Source organism: Triturus cristatus, chromosome 5_2 (assembly GCF_964204655.1).
Source record: "Triturus cristatus chromosome 5_2, aTriCri1.1, whole genome shotgun sequence".
Lineage (NCBI taxonomy): Eukaryota > Metazoa > Chordata > Amphibia > Caudata > Salamandridae > Triturus > Triturus cristatus.
In genome coordinates, this window is record NC_140588.1 from 868,808,374 (window position 1) to 868,829,961 (window position 21,588).

At 46.2% G+C, this 21,588-nt stretch overlaps 1 protein-coding gene across 8 annotated transcripts in view; it reads left to right on the forward strand.

The window, feature by feature from the left end:
* FMR1 (fragile X messenger ribonucleoprotein 1) overlaps positions 1 to 21,588 on the forward strand; it is a 491,218-nt gene that overhangs the window by 226,951 nt on the left and 242,679 nt on the right. For all 8 annotated transcript variants that reach the window (XM_085607992.1, XM_085607991.1, XM_085607997.1 and 5 more), the window contains 2 exons: positions 1,066 to 1,236; positions 1,323 to 1,401. In XM_085607992.1, the coding sequence (XP_085464118.1) occupies positions 1,066 to 1,236; positions 1,323 to 1,401 (250 nt within the window). The remainder of the gene's footprint in view (positions 1 to 1,065; positions 1,237 to 1,322; positions 1,402 to 21,588) is intronic.

Genomic DNA, 21,588 nt, shown 5'->3' on the forward strand with positions numbered 1-21,588 from the left:
AGTGTTCTTATGTTTAGTGTTTTTTCATAAGATGGTTTGATCATATATACAGCCTGATGTAATATGGCGGAGGGAAGCCACAACAGCCGTACATTTGTATTTGAAATATGATTACATAGTCGAGTTCTACTGTACCACGACGAGACTAAAAAGTGTTGTTGATGGAGGGGGAGGCCCTGTGATTGCTGGGTTGTTCCACCTGTTACCTATTACACCTACTATCTGAAAGACACACCTTAGTGATAGATTCCTTACCTTAGAATATCCCCAGTCGTCAGACTGGATTTGGAAAGTTTTTGTAGCAGTACCCCTGCGCGTACAATATTAATAAAAAAAAAAAGAAAACATGCCCTATCTTTTAAATACAGTGCACCTTGGCCTATAAGCTGTTTATGGCCTACAACTGGGGTGACTAACATGCATTGAAAAGGCAGGTCTTAGCCTGGCAAAAGGTTTATTTTGCCAGATGGGATTGACAGTTTCAATCTAAACATAGGCTGCAATGGTAGGCTTGAGATATATTTTAGAAGGCTATTTAAGTGGGTAGCTCAATAAGTGCTGCAGACCCACTGGTATAATTTAATTTACAGGCCCAGGGTACATAATGTACCAATTTGCTAGGAACTTATAAGTTCATTGTATGTGCCAATCAGGTGTATGCGAAAGTTTTAAATAGTGAGCACAAGCACTTTAGCACTGGTGAGCAGAGGTGTACAGAGTCCCAAAGCCAACAAAAACAAATTTCGACAACAGGAGGTAAGTAGGGGGACCACCAACCTAAGGTCTGTCAGGTCTAACACCTTACGTAAGTTCTAGCTGTAATAAAATGTGTCTGTCAAGATATATTTTAACTTGTATTCAGGCTTAGTCTTAACTTTGTGTCCGATCAACTTTGGCAAAATACTGTGTATTAGTTTAGAAGATGCTGCTAATTTGTGAACAAGTGATTTTGTTTTAAACATGCCTCTTTCATTGTGTGTTCTGAGAGAACAAAAAGTCAAATGGTTTACAATGATTTTTTTTGTTATTGACAGAACAAAAATATCTTGGGCTATTTTTTTTCAGAGCTCAAGGCAGCTGGCTTCGCGATTTCATGAACAGTTTGTTGTTCGAGAAGACTTAATGGGTTTGGCTATTGGAACTCACGGTGCTACTATTCAGCAAGCTAGAAAAGTTCCAGGTGTTACTGCAATAGATTTGGATGAAGATTCGTGCACATTTCATATCTATGGAGAGGTACAGTAAAGCATGTATGGCATTGCAAATCCTTTCAAGGTAACACTGAAATATGTTAAAAAGTGCACTGTATTTTTCATTTTTAGGACCACGAGGCTGTGAAAAAGGCCAGAAGTTATCTTGAATTCGCTGAAGATGTGATTCAAGTGCCTCGAAATTTAGTAGGTATGTATCTTACGAGCAGGATTTATCAAACATGGTGTACCAGTAAGTAGAGAGTTAAATTTCCGATGTATACTTCTATATGCACATTCCTCACCTGCAAAATTATCCCAGATGTCAGTCTGGATCTGGAAACTTCAAAGCTCTCACATCGCTGGTAGGGGCGCTTGCTACATATCGACGCTGCAGTGGCAGCAGATGAAATCACCAAGCCATATAACACCCACCCCGCGTACAACAATGTCAGATCTCTTTTTCCTATATCTTCAACACAACACAGACTTGGAGCTCTTTCTCTCCAGGGAGTCGTACATATTCCTGATAGAAGATTATTGCAGTAGTATGATGTCTCCAGAATGTTCAGGCTTTAAGCCTTGTAGGGATTGCGAGGGACAGATGTCCATCCCAAGCCCAAACTCCATATGTTTGTGGTACTTGGGATCAGACCATGATTCCCGTTAATGTGACTTGTGCCTCGGTATGCATCCGAAGGCCTCCGGTATAAGTTTTATTATGCTAGGAGGGCAGGGGTCATTAGCGGAACCAGATTTGGAGGTGGATATGAGGTCAATGATGTATTCTGTAGTAATCTGACTGAATTCTAAGAATGAGGGGGGTATAGTTAGTGGTGTGTGATGCTAAAAGGTCAGTGGAAAATGAATCTACGTTAGTTGTGATAATTTGTTTGTTTATAGAGGAAAGGGCTGAGAAATTGGAGTAAATGTGAGTGACTTTTTCCTGAAAGAATATAGCGAGAGAATCACAGAAGATTTGTGTAGGGGTTATAGAAGAACTGGTCTCTGGTCCTGAGAGCTTAGTAACGACTTTGAATAGTTGTTTCACAGAATCTTGAGATGTTTCAATTTGATTCAAGTAGAATTTATTTTTTTCTGTGATTAAATGATTTTTATAATTAGACAATGCTTCCTTATAGCGTGTCTTCATGGTACTATCATAATTTCGGCGCCAATGTCGTTCTGAATTTCTACATTTCTGCTTTTCTAGTCTTAGTGCCTCCGAGAACCAAGGGCCGGATGGCATCTTTCTGTTTTTAGAGGCCTTTTTTATCGGTACCAAGGTGTCAAAGGCTGTGTGGGGCCATTGTGTGTAGTGCCTGGCTGCCTGTTCAGGGTTATCCGGTAAGTGTTGATGGGTGGATAACAAGTGCGATTATAAATCTTCAGGGGAGATGCTGCCCCAGGCTTTAAACTGCGTGGGGGGAAGGGGATTGACATGGTTGTGGGTATTAAGTTTGGTGTTAATGTTGAAGAGGACCGCGGAGTGGTCGGTCCAAATTAAAGGGAGAACATTTATTAGAGAAATTTGTTTGTTGTTTGTGAATAACCCATCAAGTGTATGTCCGGCCAAATGAGTGGGCTTGGTTACTAGTTGGGAGAGTCCTATGGAGTCGAATTCTGATAGTAGGGCTGAAGTATCATAATCGTTGTAAGCTTCAAGGTGGAAATTGAAATCGCCTAAGATGGTAAAGTTGGCTTCTCCTGCTGATGGTTGTGCTAGGAGATCTAGTGAGGTGCTCTGTAGAGGTACCAACAAGTTCAACATAACCATGTCTGTACCTCAGGTTACTACATCCATTATATTTGAAACTTTACACCATTGGGCTTCGGCAAAGCCTCTGCTATCTTTGGTGTAGGAATAATACCCTTACTGGTCGTTAAGAAGGCTTCCTCATGTTTGGTGATATGGCCCTGAGTTTCAGCCTCGCTAACAAGGTTTTGAATAGTGGAGCGTTGAAGTGCTAACCCATCTATTTCACTGAACACTGCCAACCTAGCCTCGGAAAGTTTATAATTCAAAGCAATCTTGCCCACCACCTTTGGTACCTCAATTTCCCCTTTTCTTAAAACATACAGCAATAGGCTCCCTGTCCTCTTTATCCAGCCTCCAACGGCAATTGGCGAAATCGGCATGTGATTTGATTTCTTTCGAGCCCTTTCGATCTAGTACCAAGATCGCAATATGTTTGAAAGTTTGAATTGTTCATGACCACCATTTACATATGGACGCTAGTTTGTCCATCTAAGCGCGGTATCAGATTCTCTAGAGGGGTACTATAATGATCGTAGAGATTCTCCAGTATTTGGGGTGTCTTTCATAGATTCACATGCTTGAATATTCCCCGTCGTCGAAGTGGGAGTCCCACGGTATATATAAAAAGCAATAAGTATCATGTATATATACATATACACATACCTAACCACATAAGAGTATATACATACCCAAATAAACATATATATATATAGTTCAAATAACATATCAAGTTAAAAATACCATAGGATAGCATTGAGACATAGGAAAGCATTGAGAAAAAGAATCACTTTGCTAACATATCACTGTCACTTTATAGTCCAAACTCCAGCCAATCAGGCGCTAGCACCCTCTAGAACCTTCTCCTCAGAGGCTCAGGCCCTCAGATTTTCTACCGCACGTCGTGTGAAGGGAGTCTCCCTGAGCTCTGCTCAGTTCTTCTTCTGGTTTGAGGTTTTTTATCTCTCATCATGTCTGCAAGTAAGAAATCTCTTTTCCGTCCTTGTTCATCTTGCGGAAAGTCAAGACTTTTCTCTGAGGATCCCCATGAGAAATGTATTTATTGTCTGTATCCTGATCACAAGGTGGCTGATTGTAAGATCTGCAGAACTTTCTCTCACAAAACTTTGAAAGATAGAGAAGGTCGCCTTTTGATATGGCTTCAAAAACTAAAGGACACAGACAACCCACTTTCTGAGGTGGAAAGTGTAGCCTCTGTCAAAACAGGAGTCTCCTCAAAGCGTGGAAGTGTCCAGGACTTGCCATCTCCTTTTCTGAAAAAGAAGAGACTTCACCTTGAGGAAGTGTCTACAGGCAAGGTCTCTGTCTCCACGTCTGCGCCCCCGAGACGTAGCTCTCAGGCGCCTGTGACTCCGTCAGCACATGTTTCCAGTCAGAAACTTTCAAAACCGTCGACGGGCCCGTCGACGGCCCCTCCGTCGACGAGATCGGCTACTTCATCAGCCTCGTCGACGACGGTGACGACGGTATCGAGTAGATATCCTTCGTCGACGACACTGACTTCGTCGACGTCTTCTCCGTCGACGATAGTATGTGTGTCTCTTAGAACTGTCTCGTCGACGATACCACTCACTTCTTCGTCGACGACTGGGAAGCTGGCGCTTCCGTCGACGTCCACAACTCCGTCGACGATGGGTAAAAAGAAGAAGAGGAAATCTTCCTCGTCGACGACAGCCTCGTCGACGACAGCCACCCCGTCGACGACAGCCATTCCGTCGACGACAGCCATTCCGTCGACGGCAGCCACCCCGTCGACGACAGTCCCGTCGACGACAGTCCCGTCGACGACAGTCCCGTCGACGGCAACAACCTCGTCGACGGCAGCTCCGTCGACGATTGCTTCGTCGACGGTCGCCTCGACGACGGTAGGGTCAAATTTTGCGACAATGCCATTGGTGCCAATGTCAACACCAGCACCGGGGTCTGTGGACAGCTCCTTAATGCTTCGTCGTAAGGCCATGCTAGACCCAGTGATGTTACCACCTGGACCACGGCCACCTCGTCAACTATTTCCCTCAGGGGATGAGGACGATTCGGATGAAGGCGATCAGTCTCTTTTTCGGGATGCTCATAGTCCTTCGGAGCTCCATATAAAATGCCAAGAGTCTGAGGAGGATGAATTTTATGAACAGGAAGAAGAGCAAAATACCTCTGCTCCGGTTCCTATGATGCAGCTTCCTGTGCAGCTTGTTTCCAACCTCCAATATATGTTGGAGGACTATAATCGTCGTTTTCCAGCATCCCCTCAAAATACTCCACGTGAAGCGCCATCTGAGGTTCCACCTCCTATATTGCCAACGATACCCACGCCCTCCACACCTGCACTGCCTTTCAATGCAGAGGATGATAATATGGACAATCCGGATACGGAAGAGGGCGAGCTCCCAGAAGACGACACTATGGCGGACTGGGATGATTACCAAATCAATTCGCCCGCATCACCGCCAAGGTCACCAGTCAACTCGCCACCTGTCGACATAACAGGGTTCCATCAGCTGATGGAGAGAGCAGCACAACGCTTTCACCTTCCCATGGTGGTCAGGGAAGAGGACTGTTTCTTATATGACTTCAAGTCCCAACCTCAGAAACAAGTACGAGCTGTGCCAATCATAGACTTCATATGGAATGAAGGCCTAAAATTAATGAAGACACCTAATTCTATTCCGGCGGTGCTCCCACGCCTGGAGAAAAAATATAAAGCTCCGGATTCTTCCCCAGCCTGCTTGGTGTCTCAACCTAAGCCGGACTCAGTGATCACACAAGCGGCACAGCGCCGCTCCAAGAATCCATCATCTCCAATGTCGGCGCCTCCGGACCGCGACGGCCGTCGCCTGGATGCTATAGGCAAGAAGTTTTCAACCATGGCGTCAACAACGGTCCGGGCTGCGAATTCCTTGGCTATCCTCGGCCGTTATGATAGACAGATGTGGTCGGACATGGCTGCATTGGTCAAACTTATACCGGAGGATTCAAGAGCGGAAGCTCAGAAAATCCTGCAAGAGGGAGAAAGGGCGTCATCCGAGATCATTGACTGCTCTGTTGACATCGCATCCACCGGTTTTCGCCAATTGGCGGGAGCAGCCGTCCTAAGAAGACAGGGCTGGCTTCGGTCAACCTCTTTTCGGCAAGAGGTCCAGGCTAAGATTTTGGACATGCCATATGACGGGGAGTCATTATTCGGCCAGCATGTAGAAGATGCCTTGCAAACCATTAAAAAGGATACGGATACGGCTCGTTCCCTCGGCACTCTACAGTTTAAGAAGCAGCCCTTTCGAGGTGCGCGCGGCCGCGGCACCTCCTCATCATCATCCTTTCGTGGCTCCTCGTCCCAATACCGCTCGTACAATCAGGGGCAACAGCGGTACTATTCACAACCGCAGCAGTCCTACAGACAGCAAAATAGCAAGTCATACAGAGGAAAGTCGAATTACAGAGGAAATTCAACCAAGAAGCAGTGACTCTGTACGGAAAGTACTTCCTTTTCCCAGTTGTCCTCTAGTTCTCGTTGGAGGAAAAATCTCCCAGTTCTTTTCAACCTGGTCCTTAATCACTTCGGACCGCTGGGTCCTGGATATAATTTCAAGGGGCCACGCCCTAGAGTTTGTGAAGGTTCCTCCACGCACACCGCCATCCGGGCCACCACCCGCCCATCTCAGAGAACTTTTCAAACAAATCCAAATAATGTTAAACAAGGGTGCCATCGAAGTGGTTCCGAAATATCAAAGAGGGTTGGGATTCTATTCCCGTTTTTTCCTCATACTAAAGAAATCAGGGGAATGGCGTCCGATCCTCGATCTCAGATTGCTCAACAAATTTCTCAAGACTCAGTCCTTTCGGATGCTCACATTGAAGGACATCCTCCAATTCTTTTCTCAGGAGGATTACATGACAACGATCGATCTGCAGGACGCATATTTCCATGTGCCCATTCTACCACGCCACAGGAAATACCTACGGTTTCGAGTGGGCCACAGGGACTACCAATTCAAAGTCCTACCCTTCGGACTCTGCTCAGCCCCGCGGGTCTTTACAAAATTCCTAGCCCCGGTGGTGGCTCACTTACGACAAGAGGGTATTCAGATATACCCCTACCTGGACGATTGCCTCATCAAAGCTCAATCCTCTCACCAGGCGGCCCTCGATACCCAGCGCTGTCTCGATCTGTTTCAGTCCCTGGGGTTGTCGATCAATGTGCAAAAATCTCAACTCACGCCGACTACGTGCAAGACTTTTCTCGGCGCTTGTATCAATACGAGCACAACCATGGCCTTCGCTTCAGCAGAACGTCAGGAACGGATTCAACAGCTTGCGAGCTCCATCGCAGCAAAGCAGTCAGTTTCAGTCCGCATATTAAAATCCTTTCTGGGAATGGCGTCCTCCTGCATCGCTTTGATCCCTCTCTGCAGACTAAAAAGTCGCATCATCCAAGAGGAGTTAGACAAGCAGTGGCGCCAGGTTTCCGGTTCCTTCAACGATCAGGTCGTGGTGTCACCCCGCATGGCTCAAGCGCTGCATTGGTGGACTTGTCCTGCCAACATCGCAGCAGGAACATCCTTTCTGTCGTCAACCCCAGAACTCGTCCTTACCACGGACGCATCCATGGAGGGTTGGGGCGCACATTTTCAAGATCTATCCGTCAAGGGCCTATGGTCAGCGGCTCAGCGTTGCTGGCACATCAACAGACTGGAACTGATGGCCATTTTCTTGGCGTTGAAATCCTTCCGCCTGCAGTTCCAAGGGAAGTCAGTCCTCATTCAGACGGACAACACCACGTGCATGCACTACCTGAACAAACAGGGCGGGACGAGATCTCCACTGCTCTCCCGTCTGGCGCAGAGGATTTGGAGTTGGGCCATACTCCATCAGATGACGATACAAGCAATTCATCTGCCCGGCATTTCCAATACTCTGGCGGATGCACTCAGTCGGTCAGCATCATCAACCCACGAGTGGGAGTTAAATCAACCGACGCTGGAATTCGTCTTCGACCTTTGGGGTCACCCGACAATCGACCTCTTCGCAACCCCGCAGAATGCAAAATGCCAGTCCTACGCAAGCTGGTTTCCCCACGAAGGGTCGTGCGGAAATGCCCTTTCGATCAATTGGTACGGGATATTTGCGTACGCTTTTCCGCCGATTCCGTTGATTCCACGAGTGCTGCGGAAGATGAGACAACAACCGTGCCATGTACTTCTAATAGCTCCACGGTGGCCTCGGCAGGCATGGTTTTCGGAGTTGCTTCTCCTATCCCAACGCGAGCCCATCCTTCTCCACCTGAAGCCGGATCTGCTCACAATGAACGATGGTCGGATATGCCATCCGAATCCCAGATCTCTCAGCTTGTCGGCTTGGAACCTGAGCACCTTGAATTTGCTCATTTGAACATTCCTCCAGCCTGCAGGGAGGTGTTAGCTAAGGCAAGAGCTCCATCCACAGTGAAAACGTATAAGCTCAAATGGAAGCGATTTTGTCATTGGTGTGCTTCCGCCCACATTCATCCTGTGCACGCTCCTCCAGAACACATTCTGCCGTTCTTCCTACAACTAGCGCAGTCTGGATTATCACACTCTACCTTAAAGGTATTTCTAGCGGCAATATCTCGCTACCGACAAGATGGCTCGTCCTCTCTCTATTCATCCAGAGTCATACAACAATTTTTCAAGGGTCTCTTCCGCATGTTCCCGCCCATTCGGCGTCCTCCACCCACGTGGCGCCTGAACATCGTGCTGGCTCAGCTTATGAAGGCGCCCTTCGAACCTATCCACTCAGCGGATGTCAAATTTTTAACTTGGAAAGTGGCCCTCCTCCTTGCTCTGACCTCTTCCCGCAGAGTCAGTGACATTCACGCTTTTACAATAAAGCCTCCGTTCCTTCAATTCAGATCGGATTGTGTCATCCTCCGCACTAATCCGGTTTTTATACCTAAAGTGCCATCCGATTTCCATCTTAACGAACCAGTGCTCTTAAAGACTTTTTTCCCGCATCCACAAACCCCGGCGGAGCAAAGCTTACACTCTCTGGACTTGAAGAGATGTCTAAAATTCTACATTAGCAGGACTCAATCCTTTCGCAAATCTGACCAGTTGTTTGTGGCCTACGGGCGTGCTTGCAAAGGACAGTCTGTCACCAAACCTACTATTGCCCGTTGGGTTTCATCAGCAATCTCTTTTTGCCATCAAAAGGCTGGTAAGCCTCTGTCTTCGGGAGTGAGAGCCCATTCAACGAGGGCTATGTCATCTTCCACTGCCCTGTTCGCTGGTGTGCCCATCCATCAAATATGCCGGGCAGCTACGTGGTCCAGCAGGCACACGTTTACGAAGCACTACTGTCTGGAATCCATTAACGAAGCAGACACGGCTGTGGGACAGGCAGTTCTACGAAATCTGTTTAAATAAGGTGAGCCTCTGCTACTTCCCTCCTCCTGGGGTATTATTATTATTATTATTGCGTTTTAAATACATTGTTTGTATTACATGCAATATCAATACGGCTTGGTCAGCCAAATACTGTTTACTGCTTACTATTCTATTCAAGCATGTGAATCTATGAAAGACACCCCAAATACTGGAGAAGAACAAATGTTACTTACCTGTAAACTGTGGTTCTCCAGTATTGGTGTCTTTCATAGATTCACATGCGACCCACCCTCCTCCCCTCAGAGGCTCTCTTCTCCTCTTTCGGCTCTATGGTCACTCTCGTGCTCGAAAATCTGAGGGCCTGAGCCTCTGAGGAGAAGGTTCTAGAGGGTGCTAGCGCCTGATTGGCTGGAGTTTGGACTATAAAGTGACAGTGATATGTTAGCAAAGTGATTCTTTTTCTCAATGCTTTCCTATGTCTCAATGCTATCCTATGGTATTTTTAACTTGATATGTTATTTGAACTATATATATATATGTTTATTTGGGTATGTATATACTCTTATGTGGTTAGGTATGTGTATATGTATATATACATGATACTTATTGCTTTTTATATATACCGTGGGACTCCCACTTCGACGACGGGGAATATTCAAGCATGTGAATCTATGAAAGACACCAATACTGGAGAACCACAGTTTACAGGTAAGTAACATTTGTTCATCGCTAGCAATACGTAACAAACTTCGCCTTGACATGTTCATATGTCTCCGGTATGGTTTAATAAAGTTCTTTCATAATACACTAACTCACCCAGCAACGTTCTAGTTGTTCACGCACTATTAACAGAGAATATAGACGTCACACGTACACATTTGATGTCACATGACCCAAACAACCGGCTACTTACTTCCGGCTCTACCCGTCACACAGTAACATCTGGGCCGAGTAGGACAACGGCAGGTCCACCGCGGGAGTGTGCAAGCATGGAAGTATGTTTGGGTCCTCTTAGGGGCATACGGTTTCTCGACCAACGGACACTAATTCCGAGTTCCAAGCTTTAACTCATCTATCTGCTTGTTACTTCTTTTAGATACTATAGCTCACTACCCCCCTCTCGGACCCATGACGTATAACGTTCACTGTTTACGAGTAAGCGGACCATTATTTTCCCTATGCTACTGTTTTATTTTATTTTATTCCAGTTGCGCATGCACCTATGCCTCAGTGCTTGACAGATATCGCGGGTGCTCGAGTGGCATGCTAAACACTTTCACGAGTCAGCTATCACTAGCAGTACATCGGCCAACAGCCACTACTCAAGCATATTTTTGCTAGTCATTTCTAATTATAAAATGTTGTTTCTTCACACAGGTAGTGTACCTGTAAACAGTTCCCTCGAACATTGATCGAGAGTGGACGCTAAACTCAATACGCGAATGCCCGCCCCAGGGGCAGCAGTGGCTCAAATGTTAATACACCCACTCCCTCTCCACAGCACGGGATTACCAAATTTATTTTACACTTAATGATTGCTAATACAGCAAGCAACCAACAGATCACATGTATATGTTTGTGTGTTTTGTCTGTGTTTTTTTTTTTTCCTACAGAATTTAGTAGCCCAGGAAATACCAGGAGGCCAATCGGTAGAACCGTAAGTTTTACCACTAGCACTATTCCACAGGTTAGGGTGCGCCTTAGCGTACGCATACCGCCGTGCAATCTCAACTGGTCCTGAGGAATGCTTAGCTAACTTGCAATACAAGCAGAAACATGTCGACCATATCTTTTCACTGATTCTAAAACCGAACAACCTTGGTTATCCTAACCAGCCAGTCTTTGTCCGTCCCACTTGATTTTTAATGGTCGCTGGTTTACCTAGAATAAAAAATTGTTATCGGTCAAAACCATCTACCTTTTAATTCACATTTTCCACCACTATTGTCTCAAGAAACCAGCTCCGCTGTAACTCCGGCGTCGTAGCACACCAGGGAGGCATTCGGCCTCCTTGGTGGGAACCCGATGATGAAGCATGTCACCAACCAGGTTGGTGAGTGAGGGTTCTTTTACAAAAAATCTTTTTGTTTTTCCCACGCTGTTCTATTATATTAGGTCTATCAGTCTAATGTTAATCACTCTTTCGTTGTTTATACAAGTGTATTAGGGGGAACAAGAGTGATCCTCTCCCTCTCTTTGTTGTTTTGATTGCTGCCTTCAGCTTCTCCACAACTTGGGCCTTCAAGAAATCCATACTAAATCCAACTCAAAAGATCCAATACCTAGGCTTCTTCCTGGACTCCGAAAAAGCAATCGTGTGTCCTTCGGAGGAGAGGTTGTCATCAATCCAAGGAAAATGCCTGACCCTTCTTCACACGCATCTCCCGACAGTTCGACAGGTGTCATCACTACTGAGATCAATGGCGTAGTGCATCTTTATAGTACCAAACGCACGATTACAAATGCTTCCACTACAACAATGTTTGGAGGACCAGTGGATGCAAGTATTAGGGCCCTGGGAGGATCATGTAATTCTCCATCAATCAGCCAAGGACTCCATCCGGTGGTGGATGAAGCGATCGCACCTGATGAAGGGAGTCCCTTTCCACCAGGACCCTCCAACCCAGACTTTAGTCACGGACGCTTCTCTCCAGGGTTGGGGTGCTCATATGGGCCCCCTGCAAGTACAAGGTCTATTGTCCGACTCCGAACAGAGCTACCACATCAACCTGCTAGAGTTGAGAGCCGTACATCTAGCTCTCAAGCCCCTGTTTCCGTCGTTCAAGTCTCGCTCCATTCTAATCCAAACGGACAATACAACGACAATGTATTATTTGAACAAACAGGGAGGTACCCGATCAAGAACAGTCTCCATAGAGTCTCAAACCATATGGAACTGGCTTCTAGCAAGAGACCTGTGAATAGTAGCCCTTCATCTACCGGGCTCTCTCAACTCCCAGGTGTTTTTCGTCAGCAGAGACTTCGTCGAAGCCCACAATTGTGTTCTCAACAACAAAGTCGCTCACAGCATCTTTCGAGAATGGGGAACGCCAGACATCGACCTGTTTGCAGGCGCGGTAAACGCAAAATGCCCAGTCTTCGTATCCAGGTTTCCCCAGCAAGGATCTCAAGGGAATGCCCTTTTGATCAAATGGTCTCAGAGCTTACTGTACGCTTTTCCACCGATCCCGTTGATACCAGTTGCAATCAACAAGTTCTACAGGACCAACTCCAGGATGATCCTTATAGCCCCGGAATGGCCTCGCCAGTGGTGGTTTCCGGACCTCCTTCAACTATCGGAAGTGCCACACAAGAGGTTGCCATGCCGCCCGGATCTCCTACCCAACCTGTCCTCCCTCCGGTTGACAGCATGGCTCCTGAAGTCATCCAATATGGACACCTACAATTGAATCCAGATTGTATGGCTATTTTCAAAGAAGCAAAAAGACCTTCCACGAGGAAATCATATGCCTTCAAGTGGAAGTGGTTCTTCCTATGGTGTGTGGACAATGGACATGATCCCATCCGGGGTCAGGAACAGGTGATTTTACCCTACTTGCTGCATTTGGCTAGATCTGGTCTTCAGTTCGCTTCTATCAAAGTCCACCTTGCAGCAATCACAGCCTATAGGAAGTCCCCCAACCAGACTTCTTTGTTTAGAATTCCGGTGGTAAAGGATTTTCTTGAGGGCTTGAAAAAGGTTTACCCACCAGTCAGGTCTCCCTCTCCTTCATGGGAGCTTAACATTGTGTTGACAAAGTTAATGGTTGCTCCTTTCGAGCCTATTCATAAAGCTTCCTTACAGCATTTGACATGGAAAGTCGCGTTCCTGGTGGCCATTACATCTGCTCGCAGGGTGAGTGAGATCCAGGCTCTTTGCTGTAAGGAACCTTATACTGTGTTCCACGCTAACAGAGTAGTTCTCAGAACAAATCCTAGCTTTTTGCCTAAAGTAGTCTCCGACTTTCACATTAATCAGACTATCACTTTACTTGCCTTTTTTCCGAATCCTCCAGAAAGATCTCTCCACTCCCTAGATCTCAAGAGGGTTCTGAAGTTTTATTTGGACAGAACAAAGACACTGAGGAACTCAGAACATTTATTTATTAACTATGGTCCTGTTAACACAGGTTCTGCAGCTTCCAAAAGATCCATTTCTAGGTGGATAGTTTCTTGTATTCTTCTGTCATACCAATTGGCCAACAAATCTCTTCCGGGGAAGCCTAAGGCCCATTCCACTAGGGGAAAAGCTTCTACCACGGCTCTCCTGAGGAATGTCCCCATGGCAGAAATTTGTAAAGCAGCTACATGGCGATCAGTTCATACCTTTACTCGCCACAACTGTTTAGATGCTGACACGTAGGCACATGCTCAGGTTGGGCAAGCCTCACTGCGAAACTTGTTTGCTAATAATGTTTAATATGTGTACGTCCATTTAGTTTGCTGTTTTTGCTCGTCCGCTCGGAAGTGGGTATGGGCTTGCTACTCTATTCAGTGCTTATGACTAGTGATGAGCATCCCCTGGAAGAGAAGGATAAGTTACTTACCTGTAATCCTAGTGCTCTTCCAGGGATATACTCATCAAAGTCATAAGCAACCCTCCCGCCTCCCCAGACGAGCATTAACAGTTTACTCATTATTCTTGCATCTTTGATGCAGGTTTGGTTCCTACAGGTTTCTTATACCGTACAAAAGAACTGACCTAACTGTCACCTGTGGTGCATGATGGGATCAGGGTTCTCCTGGAGGCCTTAAAGGCAATGTGCTCAGGGTCTCTGAGGCCTTAAAGGCGAGGTGCCAGTTTCTTTTTCTGTACAGGGATATAATTTATTTATGCAGCCTTCTTTAGGCTAATTGCCTGCCATTACCTGTTTTCTTTGATGAAAATAAAAGTTTTTTTTTTGCGGAATGCTATTACTGTACATGTTCTTCTCTTACATTATATGTTTATGGGTTATTTTCATACTAGAGAAATACATGCAACTCTGGCTTCTTAGCCTATTGGATATGTTTAGGGCTGCATATTTTTTATGTTATACATGTATATGTGTATATTTATTTCGTACTATGTACTCCTTTTCTACTACATACACATATATATGTATTTTTGTATGTGCTCCGGGTTCCCGCACGTGGGCGGAGATAATTCAGTACTTATGACTTTGATGAGTATACCCCTGGAAGAGAACTAGGATTACAGGTAAGCAACTTATCCTTCTAATGCTGCGATGATTATTACTGCCCTGAAATACAATGCCTCTGTTTATTAATTATTTCCTGGGCCGCAGCAAACTATATACTTAACTGTGTTCCTGTTTATTTCTACATTAACCAAATTGCAAGGTGCACAAAAGATAAGAAAAAGCAGAGTAGGCCCTACCACACAGAGGAAGATGATTTAGGGGTACTACACCACTCGAAAAGGGATTTATTACCCATGAATACACTGAAACTGGAGGCTATACTTGCTAATTAAAAGTCACACAAGTTTGGAAAGCACAACCCCATCATGAAGTCCATAGAGGACGAAACGCGTTGGCTGGGCCGACTAGAAAATTTAATGTATTGAGAAATTAAGAAAAGTTGGATACTGGACACATTCTTAAGACTCCTGACAACTAAATCTCATTGTTATATTTGTTAACATTGGATTGCCTGAATTTGGGCCAGAAACAAAACATTATAGTGGACGTTCCTTTTTTAATTGTTATGGTGCAAATTGCAAGGTGTGGTGTTTTTCAGCGACAGCCGTTGCTAGCGAGAACACAGTGAACCAGTCCAGCAGTCCAACGGCTGTATGTATTGCTCATTGTTTGCTGCTTCCATCATATAGTGTTGCAAAGCATGGTGCTTTAAGCTGTATCGGGCTATCAATTAACAGTGGTGCTGCACTAGCCGTGTTCCTGCTTGCTTCACTCTTCATCGTGTTGCTGAGTGGGGTATTTAACGCTTCTTCTGCCTATTGCCAAGTGGGGTACTCTTCGAGCATTGCACGGCTGCTGGAGTACGGATCATTGTTTGCAGCTAAGATGATATCATAGCTGAGTTGTGCCTTCTGTATATTCGCTCATTGAAATAGCATAAACATTCTGTATATTGCACTGAGAAGTGATTGATGCATGCTGTGTGTAGCCTACGCCACCCAACTGTAGTTGCGTCTTTATGCCGTGGTCGCCAGTTCGTGTCCAGCCTGGGCAAATCTTGCTGTGCGGGGAGTCTAAAACTGTCACGGGGAAGGTAAAGGCTAAATCACAGGGTCCCTGCTCAATTCTACCAGACTCTCAGCAAGAACTCACTGACTCAGAGATGCTGCTTGATCCCTCTCCATTCAGCCTACACACTCGACAAGATATTAGGGACCTTTGAAGAATCAAAGTCTACCCTTCAGCAGGAAATAAGGAAGGTATCAGTAGAGCTGGTCTTGCTTCATGCTGACCACCAGAAATGACCTTCAGGGTGAAAGACAATGAATCCGTCTAAGCAGATGAGAGGGGTTTCGTTTCTAAACATCTGCCAGGCTGCATCATGGGCATCGGTGCACACGTTCACAAAACAATACTGCCTTGACAGTCTAATATGACGGGAATGCCTCTTTGCCTACTCCCCAGATCCTCCACTTTTGGGAGAAACTGCTGTGGTTCTGTTCTAAAGGTGAGGAGTCTGTGGTTAGAAATAAACGGAAAAAAACTAAGTTCTTAACTTCTGCAGCTCTCTTTCCGGTGGATAATCTGTCTAACCACAGATTCTTCACTGCCCTCCCATCACCCTATTTTGTGGAGTGGCCTCCTTCGCATCTAATAAAGTCTTAAGGTAGATGATGAGCACAAAGTGATGTCGATTTGTTGTGTGCTCAGCGTCTGAGAATTGCGGCTCTGCTCCATCGCTTCCGGGCTGGTATGAAGTCGCTCCAGTGTCACATGGTGCCACCTAGCGTCACACTGGAGCATTACCCCAGAATTCTTTGCATACAGTCTGATACCTGGGGATATTCTCAAGGTGGTGAAATTAGGTATCAACAGCAATAGCATTACCATAGGTGTGCAAATTGTTATTATTATTAGGCGATTGAGCGCACAAATGCCCTTAGGTGTCTCGGCGCTGTGGACAGCTGAGTTGAGAAGAGAAAGGGGAAGGAAGATTTATTGATTGAATAGCCAAGTTTTTAATTGTTTACGGAAGGATAACAAGGTGGGAATGGTTTTAATATGTATAGGGAGTGTGTTCCAGAGTTTGGCGGTGGCGACAGTGAGTCTTCTGTCACCCCAGGTTTCTTTTTTGGTTCTGGGGACAGTTAGCAAATGGTCTACTGACGAGCGTAGGGTTCTCGTTGGTCTGTAGAGGCATATATTTTTTGGGAGAAATTCAGGACCTATGTTATGTATTGCTTTGTAGGCAATGCATAGGGCCTTGAATTTTGTTCTGCTTTTGATGGGTAGCCAGTGTAACTGTCGGATTACCTTAGAGATGGGTTTAAACTTAGGGGTGCCTGAGAGATTTCTAGCTGCTGCGTTTTGCACCATCTGCAATTTATGTACGACTCTTTCCTGGGCATTAATAAGTAGGCCGTTACAGTAATCCGTTTTTGACATGAGTGTACTGATGAGAGTTTTGCCTGCATTAGAAGTAAGGTAGGGCAGAAGTTTTTTTATCATCCTATTAGTAAAAAAGGATGATGAGACGACCAAATTGACGTGATGGATAAAAGAAAGTTTGCCATCCAAGTTTCTAACCTTAGTAACGGAGCGGAGGAGGACCCAACTCTTCAAGCCACCAGGAAGGGGACCAGCTGGGGGAGAGGTTTCCGAAAATCATCACTTCCGTTTTTTCAGAGTTCAGCTTTAAACAGTTGTTTGCCATCCAGGTGCTGATGGCAAACATTCCCTCTCTGAAATTATCCGAAATTAACTTGCCGTTATAATGGATCTCCAACACAATCTCAGTATCGTCGGCATAGGACGTGAGCCGCAGATTGTGTGACTTGATAATTCATCAAGGTCCGATATGTATAGGTTGAACAGGGTCGGGCTTAGCGAGGATCCCTGAGGGACCCCACACGGCAGAGAAAAAGAAGGGCAGTTGAAGTTACCGAACTTTACACGTTGAGTGCGGTTGGACAGGAAGGATGTCAATAGGGCCTTTGCTTTGTCTTTGATGCCTATGGCTGAGACACGATCGATAAGATAGAGTGGTCGACTGTGTCAAATGCTGCCGAAAGATCCAGCAGCACCAAGACCGCGGCGCCTCCCTTATCAAGAGTCATCCTGATTTCGTCGGCTGTCTTAATGAGTGCAGCTTCTGTGCCGTGGCCTTTCCTAAAACCAAATTGGGTGTTGTCCAAGAAATTGTTGTTCTTAATATAGCTGGCTAGCTGGATATTCATCACTTTTTCGATGATCTTTGCGGGGAGGGGAAGGCCTGCAATTGGTCTGTAATTCTTGGTATCTGTGGGATTGAGGTTGTGTTTTTTGAGCAGAGGTTTAATAATGGTTTCTTTCCAGATGGCAGGGTATATTCCTGTTGAGAACATTGAATTACAGATGTTGGCCAATTCGGGACCTATGATCTCCGGTATAAGTTTTATTATGCTAGGAGGGCAGGGGTCATTAGCGGAACCAGATTTGGAGGTGGATATGAGGTCAATGATGTATTCTGTAGTAATCTGACTGAATTCTAAGAATGAGGGGGGTATAGTTAGTGGTGTGTGATGCTAAAAGGTCAGTGAAAAATGAATCTACGTTAGTTGTGATAATTTGTTTGTTTATAGAGGAAAGGGCTGAGAAATTGGAGTAAATGTGAGTGACTTTTTCCTGAAAGAATATAGCGAGAGAATCACAGAAGATTTGTGTAGGGGTTATAGAAGAACTGGTCTCTGGTCCTGAGAGCTTAGTAACGACTTTGAATAGTTGTTTCACAGAATCTTGAGATGTTTCAATTTGATTCAAGTAGAATTTATTTTTTTCTGTGATTAAATGATTTTTATAATTAGACAATGCTTCCTTATAGCGTGTCTTCATGGTACTATCATAATTTCGGCGCCAATGTCGTTCTGAATTTCTACATTTCTGCTTTTCTAGTCTTAGTTTCTCCGAGAAACAAGGGCCGGATGGCATCTTTCTGTTTTTAGAGGCCTTTTTTATCGGTACCAAGGTGTCAAAGGCTGTGTGGAGCCATTGTGTGTAGTGCCTGGCTGCCTGTTCAGGGTTATCCGGTAAGTTTTGATGGGTGGATAACAAGTGCGATTATAAATCTTCAGGGGAGATGCTGCCCCAGGCTTTAAACTGCGTGGGGGGAAGGGGATTGACATGGTTGTGGGTATTAAGTTTGGTGTTAATGTTGAAGAGGACCGCGGAGTGGTCGGTCCAAATTAAAGGGAGAACATTTATTAGAGAAATGTGTTTGTTGTTTGTGAATAACCCATCAAGTGTATGTCCGGCCAAATGAGTGGGCTTGGTTACTAGTTGGGAGAGTCCTATGGAGTCGAATTCTGATAGTAGGGCTGAAGTATCATAATCGTTGTAAGCTTCAAGGTGGAAATTGAAATCGCCTAAGATGGTAAAGTTGGCTTCTCCTGCTGATGGTTGTGCTAGGAGATCTACAGCCTCATGCATCAAGCCAAAATCCAGTCGGTAAAATACCGAATCGTTATTAGCTCCCGGTAGCGAGTCAAAAATACCCAATCCCAATGCATCAACCCAAAACGTGAGCAAATAACGAATCGCAAAAAAAATATCCGCTAACATACCGATTCGCTAATACCCAAAATGCTAAATTACCGAATCGCTAAATACCGATTTTGCAGTTACCGAAATCACTATTAGCTCCCGGAAAGTGCCAATAGCAAATAACGAATCGCACCCCAATGCAACAAAACTCGCTAATAACGAAAATCGCAAAAAACGCTATTTTGCAAGAGCTAAATAAGGGGAATCAAAACCTGGAGGTAAAGTTAAAAAAAAAAAAAAAGGTAATGCTAAAAAACCTACATGTGCAAATGATTGAGGCAATCACTAAACCCTTAAATGTGGCCCAGGAGACCCTGTTGGCTTTCACAAAATGGCTGCCCTCTACGTGCTTGCAAGGAGGATACGGATCAATGCAGCAGGACAGTGCAGGAGAAGGGTCCAGGAGCGAGTTTTCAGACTGCGCATAACCTTGCTCGGGCAGAATGAGGACGAGGTGTACGAGAAGTATCGCCTCAATCGTGCTATGATCATGCGCCTGATTGCAGACCTGGAACCATTACTGCAGCACCAGACACACCGGACAAATGCAATCCCTGCGCACGTTCAGGTCCTATGCAGCCTGCACCTACTGGCCTCAGGGAGTTTCCAGGGGGTAATTGCGGTGGCCGGAGGTGTATCGCAAAGCGCACTGTCACGCTTCTTCAAGAAATTCCTAGATGCCATGCTGACAATGCTACACACACACATCAGCATCCCCACAACCCCACAGCAGTTGGACCGCACCTAACAGGCTTTCTACCAGGTGGCACAATTCCCACATGTGATTGGATGCATCGACTGCACGCATATCCCCATATGTCCTCCCGCCGCAAATGAGTACATATTCCGGAACCGCAAGTCATACCACTCGATCAACGTGCAGGTTGTGTGCGATGCCAATAACATCATAACGGACCTAGTGGCACAATTCCCAGGGAGCACACACGACTCCTACATCTTCCGCCACAGTGGAATGCACAGGCGACTAATCAACGGAGAATTTGGAGAGGGACTCCTGCTAGGTACGTAGAAATACGCTTCCCCACACCAACACCACACATGTATGTACATCACCAATGCTAAGTCTATGCTTCTATCTTCTAGGTGACAGTGCTTACGCCCTGCGTGAATACATACTCACCCCATACATCAATCCAGCAACCCCGCAGGAACATCGCTACAACGCTGCACACATCAGCACTAGGAATGTAATAGAGAGGACTTTTGGGATTCTCAAGAGTCGCTTCAGAATCCTCCACAAGACAGGCGGCGCCATGCTATACAAACCTGAAACATGCTGCTGGATAATTGCTGTATGTGCAATGCTGCACAACATTGCCACCAGAAGGGGGATACCCATAGAGGTGGACAGGGATGATGACCACCGGGATGACCAACCACCCGGCCAACAACGACAGGCACACATCCCTAACACAGCAGAGGGCCATAGGAGGCGGACATACATAATGCAAAATCATTTTTGAAACATGTGGAAATGAGACATTACAAGTTAGTTTGGGGTGCAACTGTTTAATGCACAGTAGCACTCAGGTTTGTGCAACAAAACAAGCTATGTAAATCATGCTCCAATTGCATAAATGTAAATAAAAGGTGCCTTAAAGTCACGCCTGTGCATACTCAGTAACTGGGTGTCCATGGTTGCCCCACCATGGTCCTGCATGCATGTCCAACTGTCTAGTGGCGCTTCCCACGTACCCCAAGCCTCCGCTCAGGTGTATCCAATGCCTCACCACGGCCTGGCCCCGTGGAGGCACGCGAACTGCGGCGCCTGGTGCTGGCCTCTGCCAGTGACACGCTGCTGACACTGGAGGCAGCCTCACTGGCGTCATCCCCTCCGAAAGCAGCAGCACTGCATGTGCTGCTCTGAAGGTGTTCCACAGCAGTGGTGATGTGTCCTAGTGACTTCGCTACATCCCCGCAGAAGTGGCCAAGGTCCACCTGCAGGGACACTGAGCGGCGTGCCAACACTGCGGTGCTGTTGCTGTGCCGTGTTATAGCCTTGGTAGCGGCGGCGGAACGCAACAATTGCTGCCGGTGTCTCCTCTCATAGCACTCATGGCCCTCCCTCATGGCCCTCCCTCATGTACCTCCTCCCTGAGCTGAGCATTGCCCTCTGCCACCACAGTGGTCATGTCCCTGACCGCCGTGCTCATGTCCGTAACTGCTGCAGTCATGGCGCGCATCTCCCTAGCAAGGCGCACGATATTGCAGCTAATGTTTGCCACATGTCGTCCCTGCAGGCGCTGTGTACGCAGCATCCTCTCCTCGATTGCAGAAGTTGTTGGGACATCCTGTTCGGCTGAGGAGACGGAACTTCGACGAGCCCTGCGCCGCCGTGCGCGTCTTCCGCCTCCAGGTGGTGCATCAGGTGGTGTGTTGGTGCGCTGCCTGGGTGCCAATTGCGAGGAGGGTGTTTCCATCTCCTGCAAGGGCGCAACTTTGGACCTGCGCCTCTGCGCTATTGTGGCTGTTGTAGCTGCAGCCTGTTTGGCTGGTGCCGTTGCTTGTGGCGCTGGTGCTGG